Genomic DNA, 20,748 nt, shown 5'->3' on the forward strand with positions numbered 1-20,748 from the left:
ACTCATCCAAATGTCAACATAGCTAATAGATCATGAAGCAGGTGTTCACATTCAAGCTTTTCTATATCCTGAATTCATAATCTCTCTGTCACATCATCCATATTTTCTCTTTGGCAGCTTTCTTTTCCATATGCGTTTCTATCCCAAAGTATGGAATTCTGTCGGTGACTGCTGTATGACATCCACCCTTATAATAGGATTGCTGCAAATAGCATGTGGGCATTTTGGATTCATCAGAGAGTCCGTACTGTTTCAGTACAGCCATAAATGGATTCAAACCCAAATCCATTTATGGCTCACTTTGAAAGCGTATCTGTAAAATCAGCTATGAATGAAAAAAATATGTATCCAATCTATCCGGTCTTTAGGACTCCTTTTTTTTTTTTTTTTTGGGGGGGGCCAGCCCAACACTGGTAAACAACAACAAAAAAAGAGGAGGGGGGAGGAGAAGGAAAGAAAAAGGAAGGGAAGAAAGAAAAAGAGAAAGGAAAAGAGAAGAAAGAAAATTAGGAAAGCCCGACCTCTAGTGGAACCACTGAGAATTTCCCATGGTTTTGCTGGAAGGCTTCTCTTCAAACCGCCTCCTCTCCAGGTTTCAAATGGAATTCTGGAATTTCTCGTCTGAAAGCTTCTCTCATGAGAAGACTTAGGTCTGTGTGCAAAGGTAATTTTTGTCACTACCTTAAAAATGGGGCTTCTGCATCTCAGATTCACACTGTGCTTGGGCTTGAATCTTTGAATGACCTTTCTCAAGCGAGCACCATCTCTTGAAAGTACTCTTGTCATTTGGTCTTTCCCCCCACTTAACTGTAAATCCTAATCTGGGTTTTTGGAAGGGACACTGGATAAACATGAGTGTCTGTAGTTAATCCATTGTGTCTAAATTTGCCTTCGGGACAGTTTGATAGCTTTGGAAATTGTACACTTCTATTCACACTGTGTAATCTTTGGTTTCACGGCCTAAGCTGTAATTGTGCCCGTCACCACAGGCTTATTGCGTGGCAGCCAAGACAGCGTCACAGCCGATACTCACTGACCCACATATGTGCTCCCGAGTGAGAAGTGGAGGGTGCCAAGAGCCCTCAAGCATTCTCGGTTGATTACACAATTGCTTTGTCCAAGTTGGAGATTGAAGTAGAGGACAAAAATCAGCCACTATCTGATGGGTGGGGAGAGAGAGAGAGGGTGTGAAAAAAAAAGTAACTGGAAGGAATCTAGCAAAAAAAAACAACAACAACACAAAAAAACCCAGATCTTTTACATTCAAAGAACAATGAACGGGTGGGAGATTGCCAGTGTTAATGGATCCCTCAGTCATGGGGAGATGGGAGATGTCCTATCTTTCCTGAATCTCAGATGCTGTCATGTTTCCAAAAGTTTCATCAAAGTTGTGTCTTTCTTGATTTGAAGAATAGGTAATCTCAGCTCTTGAAGATTTTAGAGAATTACAGGTACGGCGAACCCCTTCCTCTAACTTGACAGCTTTGCCTTTCTTGAATCCATGCAATTAAACTGTCTGCTTTGGAATTGAGGGAGGGAGTAGACAGTTTCAATTTTTGAAAGCGTTTCAACATTGCTAGTTTAAAACATGGATGTATCCTTGGAGATTACGCTTCAGTCACAAGTGGGACCTTGGGGACCCATATTTTCCACAAACTCCTGGTTAGAGACCCGCATATGGACCAGAGAGAGCCTTGGATTGAGGACAAGGACTTTAAATTCGTTTTTAGCACCTGTGCCAGATGTGGTGCTGTGTTACCTTTGCCTTTGGGCCTCAGCAACCTGATCTGACAACCATGACAGTTGGAATATTTAACCTTGAAGGTCAGTTCTGGCTCCAGTCATCTGCGACTCATTCATCCTGTGTGTGCGGTACACACGTACCGCACAACTTAAACTCGTCCCTGAGAGTCCAAGAGTCCGGAACTGGCCACTGATTCAACAATCATCTTTAACACTATTAAGTTAAGGAAGGAAGGAAGGAGGGAAGGAGGGAGGGGAGGGAGGGAGGGAGGGAAAGAGAAAGGAAGAAAATACATCCCCTTATTTTTTCTTTATTTTATTAAATTTCTTTTTAATATTTATTTATTTTTGAGAGACAGAGCACAAGCAGGGGAGAGGCAGACACAGAATCTGAAGCAGCCTCCAGGCTCTGAGCTGTCAGCACAGAGCCCAAAGTGGGGCTCGAATCCACAAACCGTGAGATTATGACCTGAGACAAAGTCAGACACTTACCCTACTGAGCCACCCAGGCGCCCCTCACTTTTCCTTTAATAGCTACCATGTTAGTCCACAATTCCTGGCTAGAATATTGAGTTGCCCTTTTTAACCCCACACCATGGACTCTTGCTCCATTTTTTGATGGTTGCTGGACAAGTTAGAAATAGGGAAAACAGCGTCCCTCCTCATCAGGGAAATACAGATCAACCCCACACTGAGATACCACCTCACGCCGGCCAGAGTGGCGAAAATGACAAATAAGGAGACTGTAGATGCTGGCGAGGTTGTGGTGAAATGGGCACCCTCCTACACTGTTGGTGGGAATGTAAACTGGTGCAGCCCCTCTGGAAAACAGTATGGAGGTTCCTAAAAACATTAACCATAGAACTCCCCTATGACCCAGCAATAGCACTGCNTGGGCGCTGGATGCTACATTGAAACCAACTTGACAATAAACCATAAAAGGAAAAAAAAAGAAGTAGGAGGGGGAAAAGCCATCCCTTAAAATATCACTTTCCCACTTCCTCCGTTAGAAGATTCGCTTCTTGACCTTCTCTTTGACTTTCCCTTCTTTACTGTGTGGGCGTGGATTTAAAAACACTGCAACAATTTGACCCTCTTTCAAATGATGTACTCTGCTTTTAAACTGCAAATTTCAACCTCCCACAGGGCTTTGACTGGTTGTTTTTTAAGTAAGTCTGACTTCTTTTGATGTGAACATTTTCAAGCTCAAACAATAAAGTATGTTTCTACCCAGATACCGAAGTAATTATCAGGTAGACAATTGTGGCTCAGAAGCAGATTTCGCTCTTTGTCTGCCACGCTGACGGTACTTTTATTCTATGTCTGTTTTTCTCAGAACTACTTATTTGATCCCCTCATCCTTCCTTAAATTATAGGTATGGATGTGTTTGTACTAATCCAGACTTTGATGTGGAACGTTCTGGCCTTATATAATGAGAAAACTTTTAAGACTTGTTAACTGAGTTATTTTTTGAAACGGCACATTTGGGGGACATTACTACTTTGGAAACTTGATTGAGGGTATTAGTATTTGAAATAAGTATTTAAATGAAGATAAAGACAGCATAGGCAACGGGTCGTCATTATTAATATATTAGGGATTACAGTAATGAGTCATGTGGAAAGTTGATGAATAACTGTTGACTGGACACTTGCACGCAAGTTATTTCCTAGAACTGCTATATGTCTGTTTCGCGGGCGTAGAGAAAGAAAGCAGGGCATCTCGTCATAACCCACCCAGTCTAGGCATAACTGCGACCTCTAGGTTTATCATCTGTAGATCGCCGCTAGCAGAACAGGCTTTGCATCTCAAGCCCTTTCTTTCACCTTTCTGCCCACCCTGCAACACATCAGTCGGGAACCTGGTAAGGAATCCGAATGACGCAATTTCCTTTCTTCAAAATAATTAAGTGTGGTCACACTAGTTTTTAATCTACTTTAGGCCGACGAACCATGTAGGTATTTTATACACTTGTATTGGCCAGTCTTTGCAGCGGCCCCAACCCTCAGTCCCCATATCTGTGCAATGAGAACTCTAATGCTCTTCACAGAATGACTGCTGGCCATTCTCTGTGAACAGCAGGACACACATTCGTACGGAGCATACAGTGTAAATCAATATGTGTTTTACTTTTGTTGATGGAAGCCAGGCTAAAAAATCGATTTCCTTTTTATTAATAACCTTGGCTCCTAACATCTTTTGGTGTATTTACTTCTTTGTAGTCAGAATCAAACAGGTTCCAGAGAGAGTGGTATCTTAAACTCATAACATCAAGGACTATTTCTTTCCTCCACTTTAAAGCCCCTCATTCCTACCACCTGAAGCTTTAGTCATGATCTTTTGTGTGTGTGTTGCAGCAAATTAGAGCTGAAACTCTGTGCCTTGCAACAAGGTCTTCCAATATACTTTGCGAATCAATTGTCAATCACATTGCCTGCCCAGACCAAGCATCTCTTAGTCTTGGCTCAACCTAGCAAGAGCCTGTGAGCTCTTGAATTACCAACAGATTTCCACAGGGAAACCAGAAGGCAAAGTTCCGAGTCACTGGGTGGTACCTTGAATTACCACCCCCCACGGGAAGGTTGCTTGTAATATAGTCTTATCAAATCTTAACGCTTTGCTAAGCCTCTGCTTCCCCAAAGCTTTCATTTTAGGATTCTTTGACAATGGTTCCCAGCCATCAGTGCTAGGTAAATGAATGGGGTGTGGGTGCCATCTTCTGGCCATTATTGGAAATTGCTTAGTAAGACGATTCATTTACTTACAGGGTCTGTTCTTGCACATTAAAGGGAAAATACACCATTATCATTAAAAAAAAAGAAAATCAGGTATTAGACTTTGATCTTAGATCACACTGTAATTACATAGTAGCTTTTCTTCTAATCTATGGCTATGATTGTTGGCTAGAAATTGGTGCTTTGGAAAATATCCTAGAGTTAAATTATTCTTTGAGAATAAAAGATGCCTTTCTGTAGTTACCATACAATTAGTGTATGGTCAGCTCATTAACAGGGTCCTCCCTTCTTTTCTGCAGATGTAGGATGATTCTTTTGCTTACAGATATAGTGGCTCTGGAGTTCTTCATGGGGTCTGGAAATGACAGTGTCAGATTGACACCATCTGTCTAAGTTTATCACCCTGGCAATTCATCCTGGGAGATTCTCACAAACTCTGTCTTTAGGTTATACCATCTATGTGTTCATTCAACTGACATCTGTTGAACTTTTGTCGTGTTAGGTTAGGGGAGACACAGCTCATCAGATAAACGGACACTCACAGGTCAACAAATAATTGATCCTTGGTCTAAACACTACACTAAAGAAAGTGTGGGCAAAGGTCATCGAATGGAGAGATTAAATCCATCATTCACCAGTATTTCCCCATATAATTTAGAGGAACGAGGCAGAATAATCCCAGGTCAGAGCTGAAAGAGAAAGGTGATTTTGGTTTCTGAATTTGGTTCAACCTTTTACATGTGAATAAGGCAGATGAACTTGAACAAGCTCCATTCTGAAGATTGGTGCCTGCAGTAAACTGGGAAGCCGGGGTTTTCTCCTCAAACCTACTCCCTTTTGTTTTCTTTGTAATTTGAGGAAGAAATGCCTATTTCAAAGTAATCTATAAACTTTCATCTCTCCAAAGTTTCCCAGAATTGGAAGAGGTTTTAGAATGTCCTTTGGAAAATGAGAATTGGAATATCAGCAAAGCAGTACCTTAAAAGGCAAGGTGCTAACTGTAAATGAACTGGAAAACCAGCTTGCTGAGCCAAGAAAGATGATGAAGTCTTTCCAAGAATTAAGCTCAGATATAGTTTTATAAGCCACATATACTAGATTGATACTTTGACTGTGGGAAAGGACGAGTAATTCATTATCATTGGATTATGCTTCCGTTCTTATGGCCATTTATATATCTGACATGTTAGGATTTCATCCAGAATTGTTACAGATGTGCCTGTCTAGTACTGCTACACACACACACACACACACACACACACATGCACACACGTGAGCTGTCCCCAAAACAAGAACTACCTGGGTGTGGTACTAAGAATCAGGAGTAAGGGAGTAGAGCAATGGAAACAGAGGAGGAAAGCCAGTGAAGTGTTTGCTATTGAGCTAATGAGCGCATCCATCTTGTGAGACCCTCTAGGAAGTTGGGTAGAACCCATTTTAAAATTATCCTAACAGGATCTGGGAAGCTGGGGCATTGGTTCACTGATTCCTGTCCCCCATTGGTTGAGGCTTGCCACCAGTGTTGTGCATTAAGTCCCCCATACTTCCTGGTAGTGCCAGAGCAGAGGTGGCCCCCAGGCAAAGGAGCAGACTCCCTGGCCTTGAGGAGGGAAGCTGTCGGCTTGCAGGATACTGCCTACCTCAGCTGCAGGAACACGGCAGGGTATCAACATCTCCTGCACACGCGCACATGAGTGCGCATACATATACACACACACGTGCACCATCTACTACATACACACACATACATATACACATACACGTGCACCATCTACTCATATATTCATACATATTAGAAAAATAAAATAAGCTGAAGGCAATAATTATCATAAGGAATTCTTATTAATTTTGTTTAGATATGAGAATGGTGGTTGTAGCTTTAGAAAAGTCTTTGGCAATTAGACACATACCTTGAAGTTTTTATGGGTGAAGCTATCCGCTATTTGGGATTCACTGTAAAATGTTACAGCGAAAAAAAAAAAAATGTGGGCATAAATGGAACAAAAATGGCGACCATAATTGTTGAAGCTGGGCAATGGGTACATGGTGATTGGTTAGACTATTATCTCTACTCTTGAGTGTGTTTGAAATTTTCCAGAGTAAACTAATTTTAAAACAGGGTCTTTGCTAGCCAATAATAATTTTAAAAAAATTTAAATCCTCTAGAGGAGTCTTCTTTATATGCAGTAGGATCATTTTGAGGTAATGTAACAACTCTAAGTGTGCAGTATAGTGTGGATCACAGCTCTAAAGTCCAGTTTTAATCAACAGTGTCATATTTTCATAGGCTGCTGGGTTATAGAAAGGATATCTCTTCCTACAGGCTCATGGGTACCAGTTGCTTTTTAGTTTTTGTTTTTGTTTGGGCAGGGAGTGGGGGGGGTGGGGAGTCTGTGTTTCCAGAAGGCACAGGATTCTTCATGTTTCTTTCCCCATGGCTCTCAGTGTGTCTGAGCTTAGTTTTTCAGTGAAGAAATGTTGCCGTGGTCGATACTGTGTCCACAGAGGAAAAAGATTTCCCTGCTTCAGAACTCAGGAAGAGCTTACAGCCCTGTGGCTAATGACATTCCCACACATTTCCTATGGTAATGACATTCTCAGCCACCCTCAGTCTGTCTCCCAAACTTAGTAGTAGAAATATAGGGGATTTGACTTTAAAATTAAGGCTTCACCGTTAAACTGAAGTACGTAAATGAGACTATGCATCTAAATAGATGGGAACATTCTCAGAATTTGTCTTGGGGTCCTGAACGGATTCCAAGGATGTTGTTGTGATTAAGACAACTTGTGGAATGCCCTCTGAAAACTGTCTAATAATTAAGTATCCAACACATACGTGCGCCCGCACGCATAGCTACGTGCCACAGCTATTTTACTCATATTCTGCATTCCTTAGGGATGCCTAAAATCAGCTATTTGTCTGCCTTAGAAACCATTCCATTCCAAAGTAGAATCTGTTTTATTTTTAGATGGAGAAATAAGCTTCCACTATTTCCTATAATGTCGTACGTGGCCATTTTAAAGTCTTGAAGATATTAAATTGTTTATTCTCTTCGAAGAGCCTTTTAATGCTGGGAAGCAGCATGGGATAGTGTGAAATGAATTTGAATTTGGATCCCAGGTCAGCTGTTGTGGCTAGGAACAGTTTATTTGACTGGTATTCATCCAGATTTCCTCATCTATAAAATGGGGGAAGTATTACGTTCTTGAAATGCCAAGAGCTTTGGATGAGGTGCCAGTAAAATATTCCGTCTGTGCCTTGACGCATTGTCCAGCCAATAAATGTGCCCTTCTCAGAGAGCCTTTGGGGTGAGATATGCGTACCTTGAAAAGGTGCTATGTAAAGTCAACCCTTCTTTTGCCATTGTGTGTGCTATTGCTAGTACTGTGCTCTCTCCTTTTAAAACTGGCAGAGTTAGAGATGTGACCGCAGCTGGGCTGTAGATTCAAGATGCAGATGGGTAAACCTGATGAGAGAGCAGCAAACAGCATTTGAGCATTATGAACCCTTGGATCTCTTGCTGCTACTGTTTCTGCCCCTGTTCCCCCCCCNAGTCTATGTTGTAGTTGTCTGTCTTTAGTAGTAGGTTTTTGTGCTGAGCGGCCATCTTGGAAGACATCTAGACTCAGACTCCATCACATGTTTGGGTTTTTAGTCTCTTGCAGCATCCCCAAAGAGTCTGATTGATCATCTCTTGGAACAGGAAATGCCCTCTGTCAACTGGCAGCATTGTTAGAAAGTTCTACTTGATAAAACAGGTCGTTCACTGACAGGTTAGACAGTATTTCTCTCTATGTCTTCTACTTACTGGAACCCAGTAGGTAAAGCCCATTTCTTTGCCAGGGCATCTCATCAAATATTTTAAAGTGGATCTCATGGCCTTCTTGACTTTTCTGTTCTCCAGGCTAAATGATAAGCACTCCTGTTCCTCTTCTGTGTTGTGGCTACGACCTTTATTCTTTTCCTTCGGTATTATTATCTCAGCTTATCATTACGTGTTCATTAGCATATGATTATTTGATTAGTGTGAGAGCTGTTCATGCCCCTTATCAAATATTTCTGGCTCTCTAGCTTCCCAGCTGGAGGTAGAATTGCACTTTCTTTCCTGGAGTTGGATGAGACCATGTGGCTGATTTTGGCCAGTGATTTATGAATGTGAATGATGTCTGTCAGTTCCAGGCCAGAGCATTTAACTGCTGAAAAGGTATTCTCCAGGGCTTTCTTTTCCTTCAGTGAGTAACTGTGAAGTTCTAGATGAGGGTTGCTCTGTCTGCCCAGATTAAGAAAAGAAGAGCTCCCAGCCAACCCCTCATGATCATACAGCCTGAATGAAAAATAAGACCTTGTTGTTTCAAGTCACTGAGACTTCAGCTTTGTTACTCAGCATAACAGCATCTGTCCTGACCGATATAATTATATCTGGCTTTCTCACTAAATGATAAGCATTATGTATTGGGGCTGTGTGTCTCTCTTCACCTTTGTATCTTCGGTATCTAGCATAGTCCTGGCTCAGAGAAGCCCACTAATACTATGTGTTGCATGCATGAATAAATTAAACCTGAGTTTTGAATTCTATCCATTTCTGCAAGTTCCGGAACATGGCTTACTGTATTATTTCTCTTCTAAAATGTAGACAACTGCCTTCCCCAATCCAACCCAGCTTTCCAGTGTCAGAGAATGTAAGTGGTTGCACGGACATCCCCAAATGCCTTTCAGTGCAAACCACACTTACCTGAGTCTCAGGCGTAGGTGAATGGGGTACAGCTGACTTCATTCTAAACCTCTCCATCACAAACTTATTGCTTCTTCTGAAGATCAGGAGAGAGGTGATGTGGTCATCACTGATACATGTCGGTGTCCTCAGGTAGCCATTTAATACCATGTTGGCAGTATTCTTGCTTTCCACTTGCTATTGTTTTTTACCTTTCAAGAATGAGCCTTCTAAAGTGAACATTCCTTGCAAATTGATAATATGTACCTTTCATGCCCTGTCGTGGCTATGGGAAGCTGCTAGGTGGAGCTAATAAGATGCCCCTTTGAATCTTGCCATTAAATTCTAATTGGCTAAAACCATGAGTTTTTAAACTGCCCTAAGAACTAAAAATTTTAAAAAGGGGGCAAGACTTATGAGATGAGGAAAAAATATTGAAAATGTGTGTTGTATGCATGTGCTTAGAACTCTGTCCTTATTGGATGCCAAATAGATACCAGACCACATGCTACGGTATTTGCTGGGCACGTTGTTTTTATCCCTGTGACCACCCAACCAACTTTTAGTTGTCATTCCCTAACTTCATTCCCCAACAGGTGCCCAGAGTGGCTAATTATGTTGTTCATGGGTAAATCAGACTTGATTTCAGGCCTAACTCATGCTCACTGTGTTCAGACTAGCTTAGTAGACTGACAGAGCCCACCAGTTTTTAGAACTTAAGTTTTTAAAAAAGACACTAATGAAAAATTAGGCTTTTTGCCCCCACCATGACTTTGCTTTTTTTTTTTTTTTCCTTTTGCTTTGTGCCTAGTGCAGAGCCCAAAGCAGGGCTTGAACTCATGACCCTGAGATCAAGACCTGAGCTGAGATTGAGAGTTGGATGCTTAACCTACTGAGCCACCAGCACCCCTTTCACACTTGTGAATTATTAGCAAATGATCTTACAGATATATGCTGGCAGCATTTCATATTATGTTGTATAGGACATCCCATGATCCCTGGGATATGTTCCTGGGGTCCTGGCGTTGACTGACAGCAACCAGACCCTTGCCTTCTGATCCCAGGATTTGTGTTAGCCACTGCACTAGTAAAACCTGTCTGCAGAGGTGATGGGATGATTGGCTGTGACAATTTGCTGAGCTTCTTTGCCAGCTAACTGTGTCAAATGCTTTTTATTGTTATCTTATTTAGGGGGAAATAAGCCATGAGTACTGCCCACTCTTCAATAGGCATAGAAAGTGCCAATGTACGAACTCAGATCAAGACCCTCTGTGGGGGTGTGCAGGGTAGGTATTCTGCAGGGCACTTGCTTAGAAGGAATAAGAAAGGGCTGGAATCCTGTCTGCCCTCGACTTGCCAAGCTGTGTGCCATGCCACACGACGGACGGCCTGCACCAGAGGTGGCATCCATGGGCCAGCAGCAGGCTGAGCACGGCTAAGGAGGAGAATACTCTATTCGTCTCCCTTCATCTAATAAGTTTTATATGCCTCGCATGTACTAGAGGCCTTAGATGGGCTTAGTTAAATCTTCAAAACAATTCTATGGAATAGGTGGTGTGTTTGCTATTCCAGTTTTATAGGTGGTGGAGAAAGGAAAGAACATGTGGGGAAAATGAATGAAAAATCTACTATGTGCTTAGACATTTCATATCGGTCCTATGAGTGTGGTCATATGGTTTGTTTGTTTGTTTGTTTTAAATAGATGGGGAATTGGAAGCCCAAGAGGTTACATAACTTGTCTGGGTTGCTGAAGCAGGAGGTGACAAACCCACATTTAAACCCAAGCATATCTTAAGTCCACTGCTCTCGTACGCATATTTGTATCGAAACAAGGAAAGATCAAGGGAGACGCTTTTGAAGAGGTATCTTTGAATTAGCCCTATAACTATATATATTTAGTCAACAGGTCATTACCGTACATGGGGTAATCAATGTTCTAAAAGATTTGAATGACACTACATGCAGTTGTCTCAGAAATATGCCAAATAAAACAGACTCTTTGCATTATGGAATATATAGTTATAACTGGTAACATTAATGGTCACTCAGCAGATTATAGAAAAGCTGGGAGGTTCCATTCATGTCTTCCTTCTCTTATTTCCTGTGTCTTATAGTCTGTTTAGTTTAGAATACTAATCGCTTCTTGCAAGATAGATAAGGTCTCTTCTTCCTTATGATAACTGTGGATGCTCAGACGGGATCTGCTGCTTGTCCAAAGTCGCACGACAGCTTTGACCAGTGAAAGCTCAAAGTTGATACTTGGCCTTCAGACCTCCTGCTACTTTCCTTTCAGGCATTCTGCATTTATGTCAAGTTCAGTTGTCAAAATGAAAACAGTATGTATATGCCATTCTGACCTTTGTAACAACTGTGGAAATAAGAGAAAGTGCGGTTAATCTGTCACTTGGGCTGTGTGACCTTGAATGAGTTATTTCGCCTTTCTATACCTCAGTTTTTTCACCTGTAAGGTGAGAGACTCCATATATATGATTTCGTGCCAAAAATGAAGAAACTGTGAAAATCTTCCCCAAACTGGCATCATTAAAAATCTGATAGATTGGTGCCTTTCTTGGAATAAGGTGGCCAAGCCTACTTCTCAGAATGTTTCTCAGAATGTCAAATAAACCTGACAAATATTTCTTTGAAGTGTAAGTCAATTTTTTATAGGAAGGTTTTATATTATTTATTAACAGCCAATAGGCAGTTCCCCAAGGAGATGTATCAGAATCACAGAAGCACTTTGTCAACATCATTACATTCTGTGCTCTTCCTACTATTAAGCGTCACAGCTGTCATGAGGCACTGTCATCAGTGTGCTGCAGTAGTTTGGGTGGAAAAGAGAACACATTTTTAGGAAACGACTATGATCGATACACTCAGGTCTTTTTTTTTTTTTTATCTACATAGAAATCTTTGTATTCATAGTCAAAGATACAGAGAGAGACAAAATTGATCTAATTCTATAGCTTTAATAATAAGATATAATTGGGGCACCTGGGTGGCCCAGTCAGTTGAGCATCCCAATTCCTGAGTTCAACCCAGATCATGATCTCACGGTTCATGAGATCGAGCCCTGCTTCGGGCTCTGCACTGACAGCTCACGGAGCCTGCTTGGGATTCTCTCTCCCCCTCTCTGCCCCTCCCCCACTCCACTCTCACTCTCCCTCAAAATAAATAACTTTTAAAAAAACTTATAAAAAATAAGACATAAACATTTTACCTTTTTGACATATCTTTCTCCCCTCAACATAGGTAACAGCTTTCTTTTGTTTTATTTTTTTTTATGGAATCTACACAAATACCAATTTCGCTTATCTACATAGCATGTATTAAATCACCTCCTTGAGCCCCCCATGTATCTACCAGACTGAAGCTTTGAAGCTGGAAGCCATACCTAGTTCATGTGTTCTGCTGTTAACCATTGGCAGCGTATGCTTGAGCAAAGATGGCTTGTAGTATGAGGTCAGTGGAATGTGATAAAGTTTTATTCACCAGAATATGAGGGAGCCAGGGACAGGGCCCCCATTTTGCACTTGACATTCTATAGATAATCAACAAAGGACTAAGTGGATAACATGGAGGTCATTCCTTAAACTCGAGGTCTCAGTGTAACAGAAGCCAAGTCCATCTGTCTGATGCACAGCAAAACCAGTCACTGAGACACCGAGTGTGCCGTAAGGAAAGGGTTTCTTCAAGAAGTAGCCAAACGAGGTGGTGGGAGAGCAAGCCTAAAATCTGCCTCCCCAAGGGAGGGATCCAGGATTTCTAAAGGGAAGTGCAAAGGGGCCTGGGTAAAGGGGAGAGAAGCTCCTGAGGAGGAGAGTGTTAATTTCCTTTCCTTGTTAATTTCCTCCTTGCTCAAAGAGGAGGCCAGGGGTCCTGACTGGTTTGGATGGCTTTTTGATGAAATCTTGAGTCTCTCCAAAAAAACTGAGTTAACACTTGGTTATCACTGGGTGTTAGGCAAGAATATTATGCCACAGAAACAGCAGCATGCCTGAGAACAAACCGATTTGGTTAAAAGAGTTGCGGCCTAGTTTAGCTGCCCTGTTAACTCTTTAGTTACCAGTTACACCAGTAATTAAAGTCTTCTTAAGTAGAAACTACAGAATAAAGCAAAATCAGTGAATCAAGTACAGGAAGAGAGGCCGGGAGGCAGTTTGTTTGACTTGGTGTTAAGAGCAGACATGTGCCAGTACTTCCGTGGTAAAGAGGAGACCCACCCAAGGGAATAAGCTATCTCTCCTGCTGACAAGCTCAGTGTTCTGTGTGTATCTTCCTTTTCTTCTCACTCTTGGTTTTGGAATTTGCTAATAGCTAAACACCCAGTCCCTTGATCTCACCCTCCTGAATCCCTGGATCGATTCAAAGAAGCACTTGTCAGAACAGGTGTCCATGGCCAAAGTGTATGGTTGGGTTTTTTTTCTCTCCTCTGCCTTTTCCAAAACCTCCAGCCCCTGGCTGTATTTCAGTTGCACGGCAACCCATCTACCATGATAGCTGATGTCAGCTTATTTTCATTTAAACTTATCCTAGGAAAGGTTTCAAGGAGGGCATTTGAGTTTGTATAATGCTGGGGCAGGCTCCAGTTTGTGTTACTAAATCATTGGTAAAACTGCAGACTAATGGACTCAGGCAGGCTAAATGTAAATGTGAGTGTCACAGGGGCTTAGCTTCCAGAACAATTGGCCTTGGGGACTTTATTTCTAACTTTCAGGAGCTTAGCAAATGAGCCTCAGCAATATTTTCTCTGCTGCTGAAGTTCTCTCTGCCCTTTAAAGGGATAAGTGTCCAAAACTAGCCTAACTCCCCCAAACAGAATTTAGACAAATAGTTTTCTGTCTCCAGAAAAAAGGGGAAGCATTTTAACCAGGTGCATACACCCTGTCTGGGAGGAAAGGTTATTTTATTATTGGCAGGAATGTTCTAGGGTATATGTTAACAAGTGACAACATGTTAAAACTTCTTCAATCCAGTAGAGGGCAGAAGTGAATTTTAGCCTTTTCTTTCTTTCTTTTTTAAGTTTTCTTTATTTAGTTTGAGAGAGACAGAGACAGTGTAAGCAGGGAAGGGGCAGAGAGAAAGGGAAAGAGAGAACCCCAAGCAGGCTCCATGCTGCCTGCACAGAGCCCAGTGTGGGGTCTTGAAATCCCAAAGTCGCAAGATCGTGGCATGAGCTGCCATGAAGAGTCGAACACTTAACCGACTGAGCCACCCAGGTGCCCCAATTTAGCTTTTCTTACCTGGCACATTTGTACACAAATTATATCCAGCCTATTTATGCACAGCTTATTCTGGTTGTCTAGACAGGTCCTTGGCAGTAGGCTCAGAGCCAGTTTGATCCTGTCTAGGACGGAAAACAGTGTATAGAGTTCTGAGTCATTCTTGCCTAAGAGGGAACAGTGATGTGGTTTCCAAATTATAATACCACTGCTAGGGGCGCCTGGGTGGCTTAGTCGGTTAAGCGTCCGACTTTCGCTTGGGTCATGATCTCGCGGTTCGTGGGTTCGAGCCCCGCGTCGGGCTCTGTGCTGACTGCCAGCTCAGAGCCTGGAGCGTGTTTCAGNAATTATAATACCACTGCTAATCTATTCAGCTCTTATTTATTAATCCTAACATTTCAAACATGTTTCCTAAGGGTATTTATGGCACACCCCCCCCCCGCTAGAATTTAAAAATATTTGAAATAATGACAAATTATTTCGTTATCAAGCATTTCTCCTTGAAAGCAGCTGCCTACCTGTGAGCCTATAAAATAGTGAAAATGGTTTTCCCAACCCGTTCTGGATTCTGAGAAGCAAATCTTACCTGTTTGTAGCTATAGCTAAAACTTGAGGTGGTGATATTTGTTGCATTATGAAGATGAGGTTAATTCTGAAACATAATAGCAATTAAGAAATGAATCTTTCTTTATCTTGGTGTTAATGGTAACTTTTCATCTTTGGTCACTTAATTTGGTTTTTGAAAACTGGTTTTAATAGGAACATAGGGACTCCTGGGTAGCTCAGTCAGTTAAGTGTCTGACTCTTGATTTCTGCTCAGGTCATGATCTCACGGTTGGTGAGCAGGCTCCGTGCTGACATTGCAGAGCCTGCTTGGCATTCTCATTCTCTCGCTCCTGCTCTCACTCTCACTCTTGCTCTCTTGTTCTCTCTGCCCCTCCCCCCCACTTGCCTGTGCAAATATATATATATATATATTTGAGAGACAGAGAGAGACAGACAGAGAGAGTGCAAGCAGGGGAAGGGTAGAGAGAGTGAGACACAGAATCCAAAGCAGGCTCCAGGTTCTGAGCTGTCAGCACAGAGCCTGACGCGGGGCTCGAACCCACGAACCATGAGATCATGATCACCCGAAGTCAGACGCTTAACGGACTGAGCCACCCAGGTGCCCCTGCTGTAGTTTTCTCATTGGTAAGAAATACTTTAGTTGATTTTTGGTGAAGACGGGCTAACATTGTTCACTTAAAATTTTTTTTTAATGTTTATTTATTTTTGAGAGAAAGCCAGAGCGCAAGCAGGGGAAGGGGCAGAGAGAGAGGGAGACACAGAGTCTGAAGCAAGGCACACAGCATTCAAGTGTGAATGCTCATAGTTTACCTTAGTTTTTTAAAATAAAAATGGTCTTCCATGAACAAAGCAGCTGACTTAGCCCACAACTCCTGCATGAACTCTTTTCTTGAAGACAGCTCCTGTATTTCAGTGTGAGACAGAAGTGCATTCTGGCTACTTCCCATTTTGTCACACTCATTCGAGAGGTGGCTCAAGGGGCACCTGGGTGGCTCAGTCATTTAAGCCTCGGACTCTTGATTTTGGCTCAGGTCATGATCTCATGGTTTGTAGGTTCGAGCCCCGTGTCTGGCTCTGTGCTGACAGCATGGAGCCTGCTTGGGGTTTTCTCTCTCTCCCTTTCTCTCTGCCCCTCTCCCCTCTCTCTTTCTCTCTCTCGGAATAAATAAATAGACATTAAAAAAAAGTGGCTCCAGAGTTAGGATTTAATAAGTTAACCCATTTCACTGTTCTTTTCCATTAGGGATTTTCCTGAGTGAAATCAAATTTTTTATTGCTACTTTTATTTATTTTTTATTAAAATTTTTTATGTTTATTTATTTTTGAGAGACAGAGCATGAGTAGGGGGAGGGGCAGAGAGAGCCAGAGACATAGAATGTGAAGCAAGATCCAAGCTCCGAGCTGCCAGCGCAGAGCCTGATTTGGTGGGCTCACAAACTAGGAAATCATGGCCTGAGCTGAAGTCGGACCCTTAATCGACTGTGCCACCCAGGCGCCCCTGAATTTTTTTTTTTTTAAATGCTAGTACATGTCAACAATAAAGAGTCCAATGACTGCCAGTGTGGTTTAGCGCCGCCGTCTTCCCGAATGCCTATCAGTTAGTCCCTCCACTTACTTTCATACCATCAAGTATCAGTTCAGGTGGCAACACAGTGGGGAAAGACAAATGACGCATTAGTGTTATTATGGAAAGAGTTGTGACCTCACCACCCCCTGAAAGTGTCTTAAGTTCAGTGCCCACAGCCCACACAGACCCGCTGGTACAGAGGAATGTTTAAGCAGGGCGAACCTAGGGGTGAGGAGGCTGTTTTGGCAAGAGACGAAAGAGCCTGGCTTTATAGGATGACAGCAGAGATGGAGAACAGGGAAGGAGTGAGAAACGTTGCAGGGGTTATAGACATAAAATGTGGTGGTAGAAGCCAACGAAGACTTGAGGCTCGCTGAGGTTTTCAGCCTGGATGAGCTAGTGGATGGTGACACTGCTAACCATGGTGATGACTTGGGGAAGGGCCCCTGTTGACGATTGAGAAAGTTACCGCTCTCGCCACAAGAGGAAACTCTACCATCATTCTCCCACTTGGTAAAGATATATTCTCGCACTGATGAGAAAGAACAAGATACTGCTGGCTGGGTCCGTGCGGCAGTCTGAGATCTGATTTTGCGCTGGTAGCGAATAGTGGGCCTTGGAAACTCGAGCACCTTCTGCATTGATGCAAAAGACGCTGGTGTCTGTGCTTCCTATAATAGTGTCTTCTCTTTCTGTGTTTTTAGGAATGGTGCAAAAGCTGGACCAGAAACTTCCAGTGGCCAATGAGTACCTGTTGCTCTCTGGGGGAGTCCGGGAAGGCGTGGTGGACCTGGACTTAGATGAGCTGAATGTCTATGCCCGGGGGACAGACTACGACATGGACTTCACTCTTCTGGTACCAGCCCTTAAGCTGCATGACCGTAATCAGCCTGTGACACTTGACATGCGCCACTCGGCTTTGTGCCACTCTTGGCTGAGCCTCCGGCTCTTTGACGAGGGGACAATCAGTAAGTGGAAAGACTGCTGCTCCATTGTGGATCACATCAATGGTGCCACCAACTACTTCTTCTCCCCAACCAAAGTGGCCGACTGGTTCTATGACTCCATCAGCATTGTCTTGTCGGAGATCCAGAAGAAACCCCAGCGAGGGATGCCAAAGGTGGAAAAGGTGGAGAAGAACGGGACCATCATCTCCATCATTCTGGGAGTGGGGAGCAGTCGCATGTTGTACGATATCGTCCCTGTGGTATCTTTCAAGGGCTGGCCCGCGGTGGCCCAGAGCTGGCTCATGGAGAACCACTTTTGGGATGGGAAGATCACGGAGGAAGAGGTCATCAGTGGGTTTTACTTGGTGCCTGCTTGCTCATACAAGGGCAAGAAGGACAATGAGTGGCGGCTGTCCTTTGCCAGGAGCGAGGTGCAGCTGAAGAAGTGCATCTCCAGCAGCCTCATGCAGGCCTACCAGGCCTGCAAAGCCATCATCATTAAACTCCTGTCCCGGCCCAAGGCCATCAGCCCCTATCACCTGCGGAGCATGATGCTCTGGGCCTGTGACAGACTTCCTGCCAACTACTTGGCCCAAGAAGACTATGCGGCCCACTTTTTGCTGGGCCTCATCGATGACCTACAACACTGTCTGGTCAACAAGATGTGCCCCAATTATTTCATCCCTCAGTGCAACATGCTGGAGCACCTGTCGGAGGAGACCGTCATGCTCCACGCGCGGAAGCTCTCGTCCGTCCGCTCGGACCCAGCCGAGCACTTACGCACGGCCATCGAGCACGTCAAGGCGGCCAACCGGCTGACGCTGGAGCTCCAGAGGCGGGGGAGCACCACCAGCATCCCCTCCCCTCAGTCCGATGGAGGGGACCCCAACCAGCCTGATGACCGTTTGGCCAAAAAACTGCAGCAGCTGGTGACTGAGAACCCGGGGAAATCCATCTCTGTCTTTATTAACCCTGATGATGTCACAAGGCCCCATTTCAGAATTGATGATAAATTTTTCTGAGCGTGTTGCTGCCTTTTTTTTTTCTCCTTTCTCCCTTTTTCCTGGTTCTCAGACGCCCATCCCGTGTAGTGCGGTTTGTGATGCTGACTTTGCGTTTTTCGCACATCCAGCCTAGATTGGATCTGTTAAGAACACATTTTACGTTTCCTGGTTCTGCAGGACAGTGCGGGCTCTGAAACAGTACATGACTATTTCATATTCTGCCTCTGATTTTGTTGTTTACTTTTTGTAGTTATTGTCGCATTGGGTTTTGGTTTTGGTTTTGGCTTTTTTTTTTTTTTAAAGGAGAACTTGAGCCATAGACGAAAATGCCCATGAATTCTCTTGCTTTTGTACTATTTCATGCTTTGCGCAAATTCGTGAATGGGGATAAGGGCAACAGATCTTTCTGACACTTCAGGATTCTGTTGTGGGTTGTTGGTTTTTTTGAGGGGGGTTGTCTTTTTATTTTTATTATGAGCTTTCATCACTACAGATATTTGAGAATCATCCAAACCCGGAAACTACCTGGTATATTAGCTGGATTTGTTCCCTTTGACCAGTGACCAGAGTAGTTTTCACCTTTCCACCAAACAATGTAGACTTTGAAAGTGATAATGCTGCCCGTTCTGTTTTAGAGCAGCTTCATTGAATGTAATTGTCAGCTCAGAACTTTGGATGGTTTGGAGGGTGTGTTTGACAACTTTCCAAACAGAATTAAGGTTTCCAAATGGTAGTTTTAGCGTGTGTAATTATTTGAAGCCTTATTTAAATCCTATTAAAGAACATACCATTATAATTGTTATTTGCACTAATGAAATCTTGGCCATTGTCAGAGTTCCAGTGTGTGTGTTTCAGTAGACATTGACATCCACTGTTGAAATGCTATCATTTGGTTTTTCATTTAACCCATTTCTCTCAATCTGTAGAGTGGTTCTTCGCATTTGTTTCCTTCTCCTTTAATTGTGGGGTCCTGTTTTGCCCTCTCTGATACTCCTGGTTCCTGTCTTACCGAGGGAAGTTTGTAAAGCTTTACACCTGCTAGGTGACCATCTGAAGGCGGGGAAAATATACTTGATAGAGTAGGTATCTTTGTAGGTACTGCTTTGGGGGTTATAGAGGTAAGCTTTTTCGTAAAGTCTCTTTGCTTCTCCTGGGAGTTGTGGGGAAGACAGGCAGAAAGAATTTATAATCCCCGAGTGGAAGACACCATGCCTGTTCAAAAGCAGGTTTTTCCATAGAGCAGGAACAAGGACGTATCTGTGGGTGGTCGCTTTGTTTGGAGGTGTCTTAGCTTCATGAATGAAATCATTTGCCGGGTTTAGGTACCACGAGGCATTGGCTCTCTATTTGGTACGGACTCATGGCAAACTGTGGTGCCTGAGAGGTCAGGGGCCCAGCCGATATCTCAAAGGCTGACCATGATGTCTACCATTGGAAGGGTCAAGCAGCATTTTGGGTTTGATCTTGAGGGTCCAGACTCACAAGTTGGATTTTGGCCAATTGAAATCAGGCATATGCGGTCTTGGGTTTTTGCATGGGAATTAATGTAATGCTTATAACTGAAAATGAAATCATCCAACCATCTTGAGTCAAACACAAAATAATAAAAGAAACATACTGGCCTCGGAACTTTGTTGTCATTGCTGTTGTTTGTTGGTAACCGGGGAACTGTTTTCTTATTAGTAAATACCAGGGGGTGCTTTTCAGTAAATACAGCCCTTGGGTTTGTTATTGTCTTTCAGACCAGATGTCCATGTAGTGAGCACCTGATATTCATTTGCCCTTGCCCTCAGTTTACCTGCTAGTATCTATCTACCCTCCACATGTTCTACATCCTTCTCAGAAAGGAGTCCATCCCCAGCTCCAGACAATTATATCCTGATTGGTATAAATCAACTGACATAACTATTTCCCTGGCCACAGTTATTAATTACAGATTAGTCCCATGAGGTAAGCTGTCCCAATCAGGGAGGGACATGTTCAGGACTCTAGCTCAGAATGCTGGGAAAGAAGCAGGCCTCTGGGTGTGGAGGAAAAGCAGCCGACCTCTGGCCTCTGACACCTATCCCATAATCCTAACTGGAACCGGCCTTAGGATGGAATGACATTGTGTGATACTGTGGAGAGAAGAGAAAGAGGAACATGACCCACCAGACTCTACCCCCACCCCCACCGCACCCCACATCTAAGGCCTCTCCTCCCACTGGGTTTTCTTGTTCAATGAGTCAACATTTAGTTCTTTCAGCCGGT

At 43.2% G+C, this 20,748-nt stretch overlaps 1 protein-coding gene across 1 annotated transcript in view; it reads left to right on the top strand.

Annotated features, from left to right (window-relative positions):
* Nucleotides 1-20,127, top strand: part of MB21D2 (Mab-21 domain containing 2) — a 117,504-nt gene extending 97,377 nt beyond the window's left edge. The window contains exon 3 of the mRNA XM_077754517.1: nt 17,252-20,127. Within this exon, the coding sequence (XP_077610643.1) occupies nt 17,252-18,516 (1,265 nt within the window). The 3' untranslated portion in view covers nt 18,517-20,127. The remainder of the gene's footprint in view (nt 1-17,251) is intronic.
* Nucleotides 20,128-20,748: the final 621 nt, after the last annotated feature.

Source organism: Crocuta crocuta, unplaced genomic scaffold (assembly GCF_008692635.1).
Source record: "Crocuta crocuta isolate KB4526 unplaced genomic scaffold, BGI_CrCroc_1.0 scaffold70, whole genome shotgun sequence".
Taxonomy (NCBI): domain Eukaryota; kingdom Metazoa; phylum Chordata; class Mammalia; order Carnivora; family Hyaenidae; genus Crocuta; species Crocuta crocuta.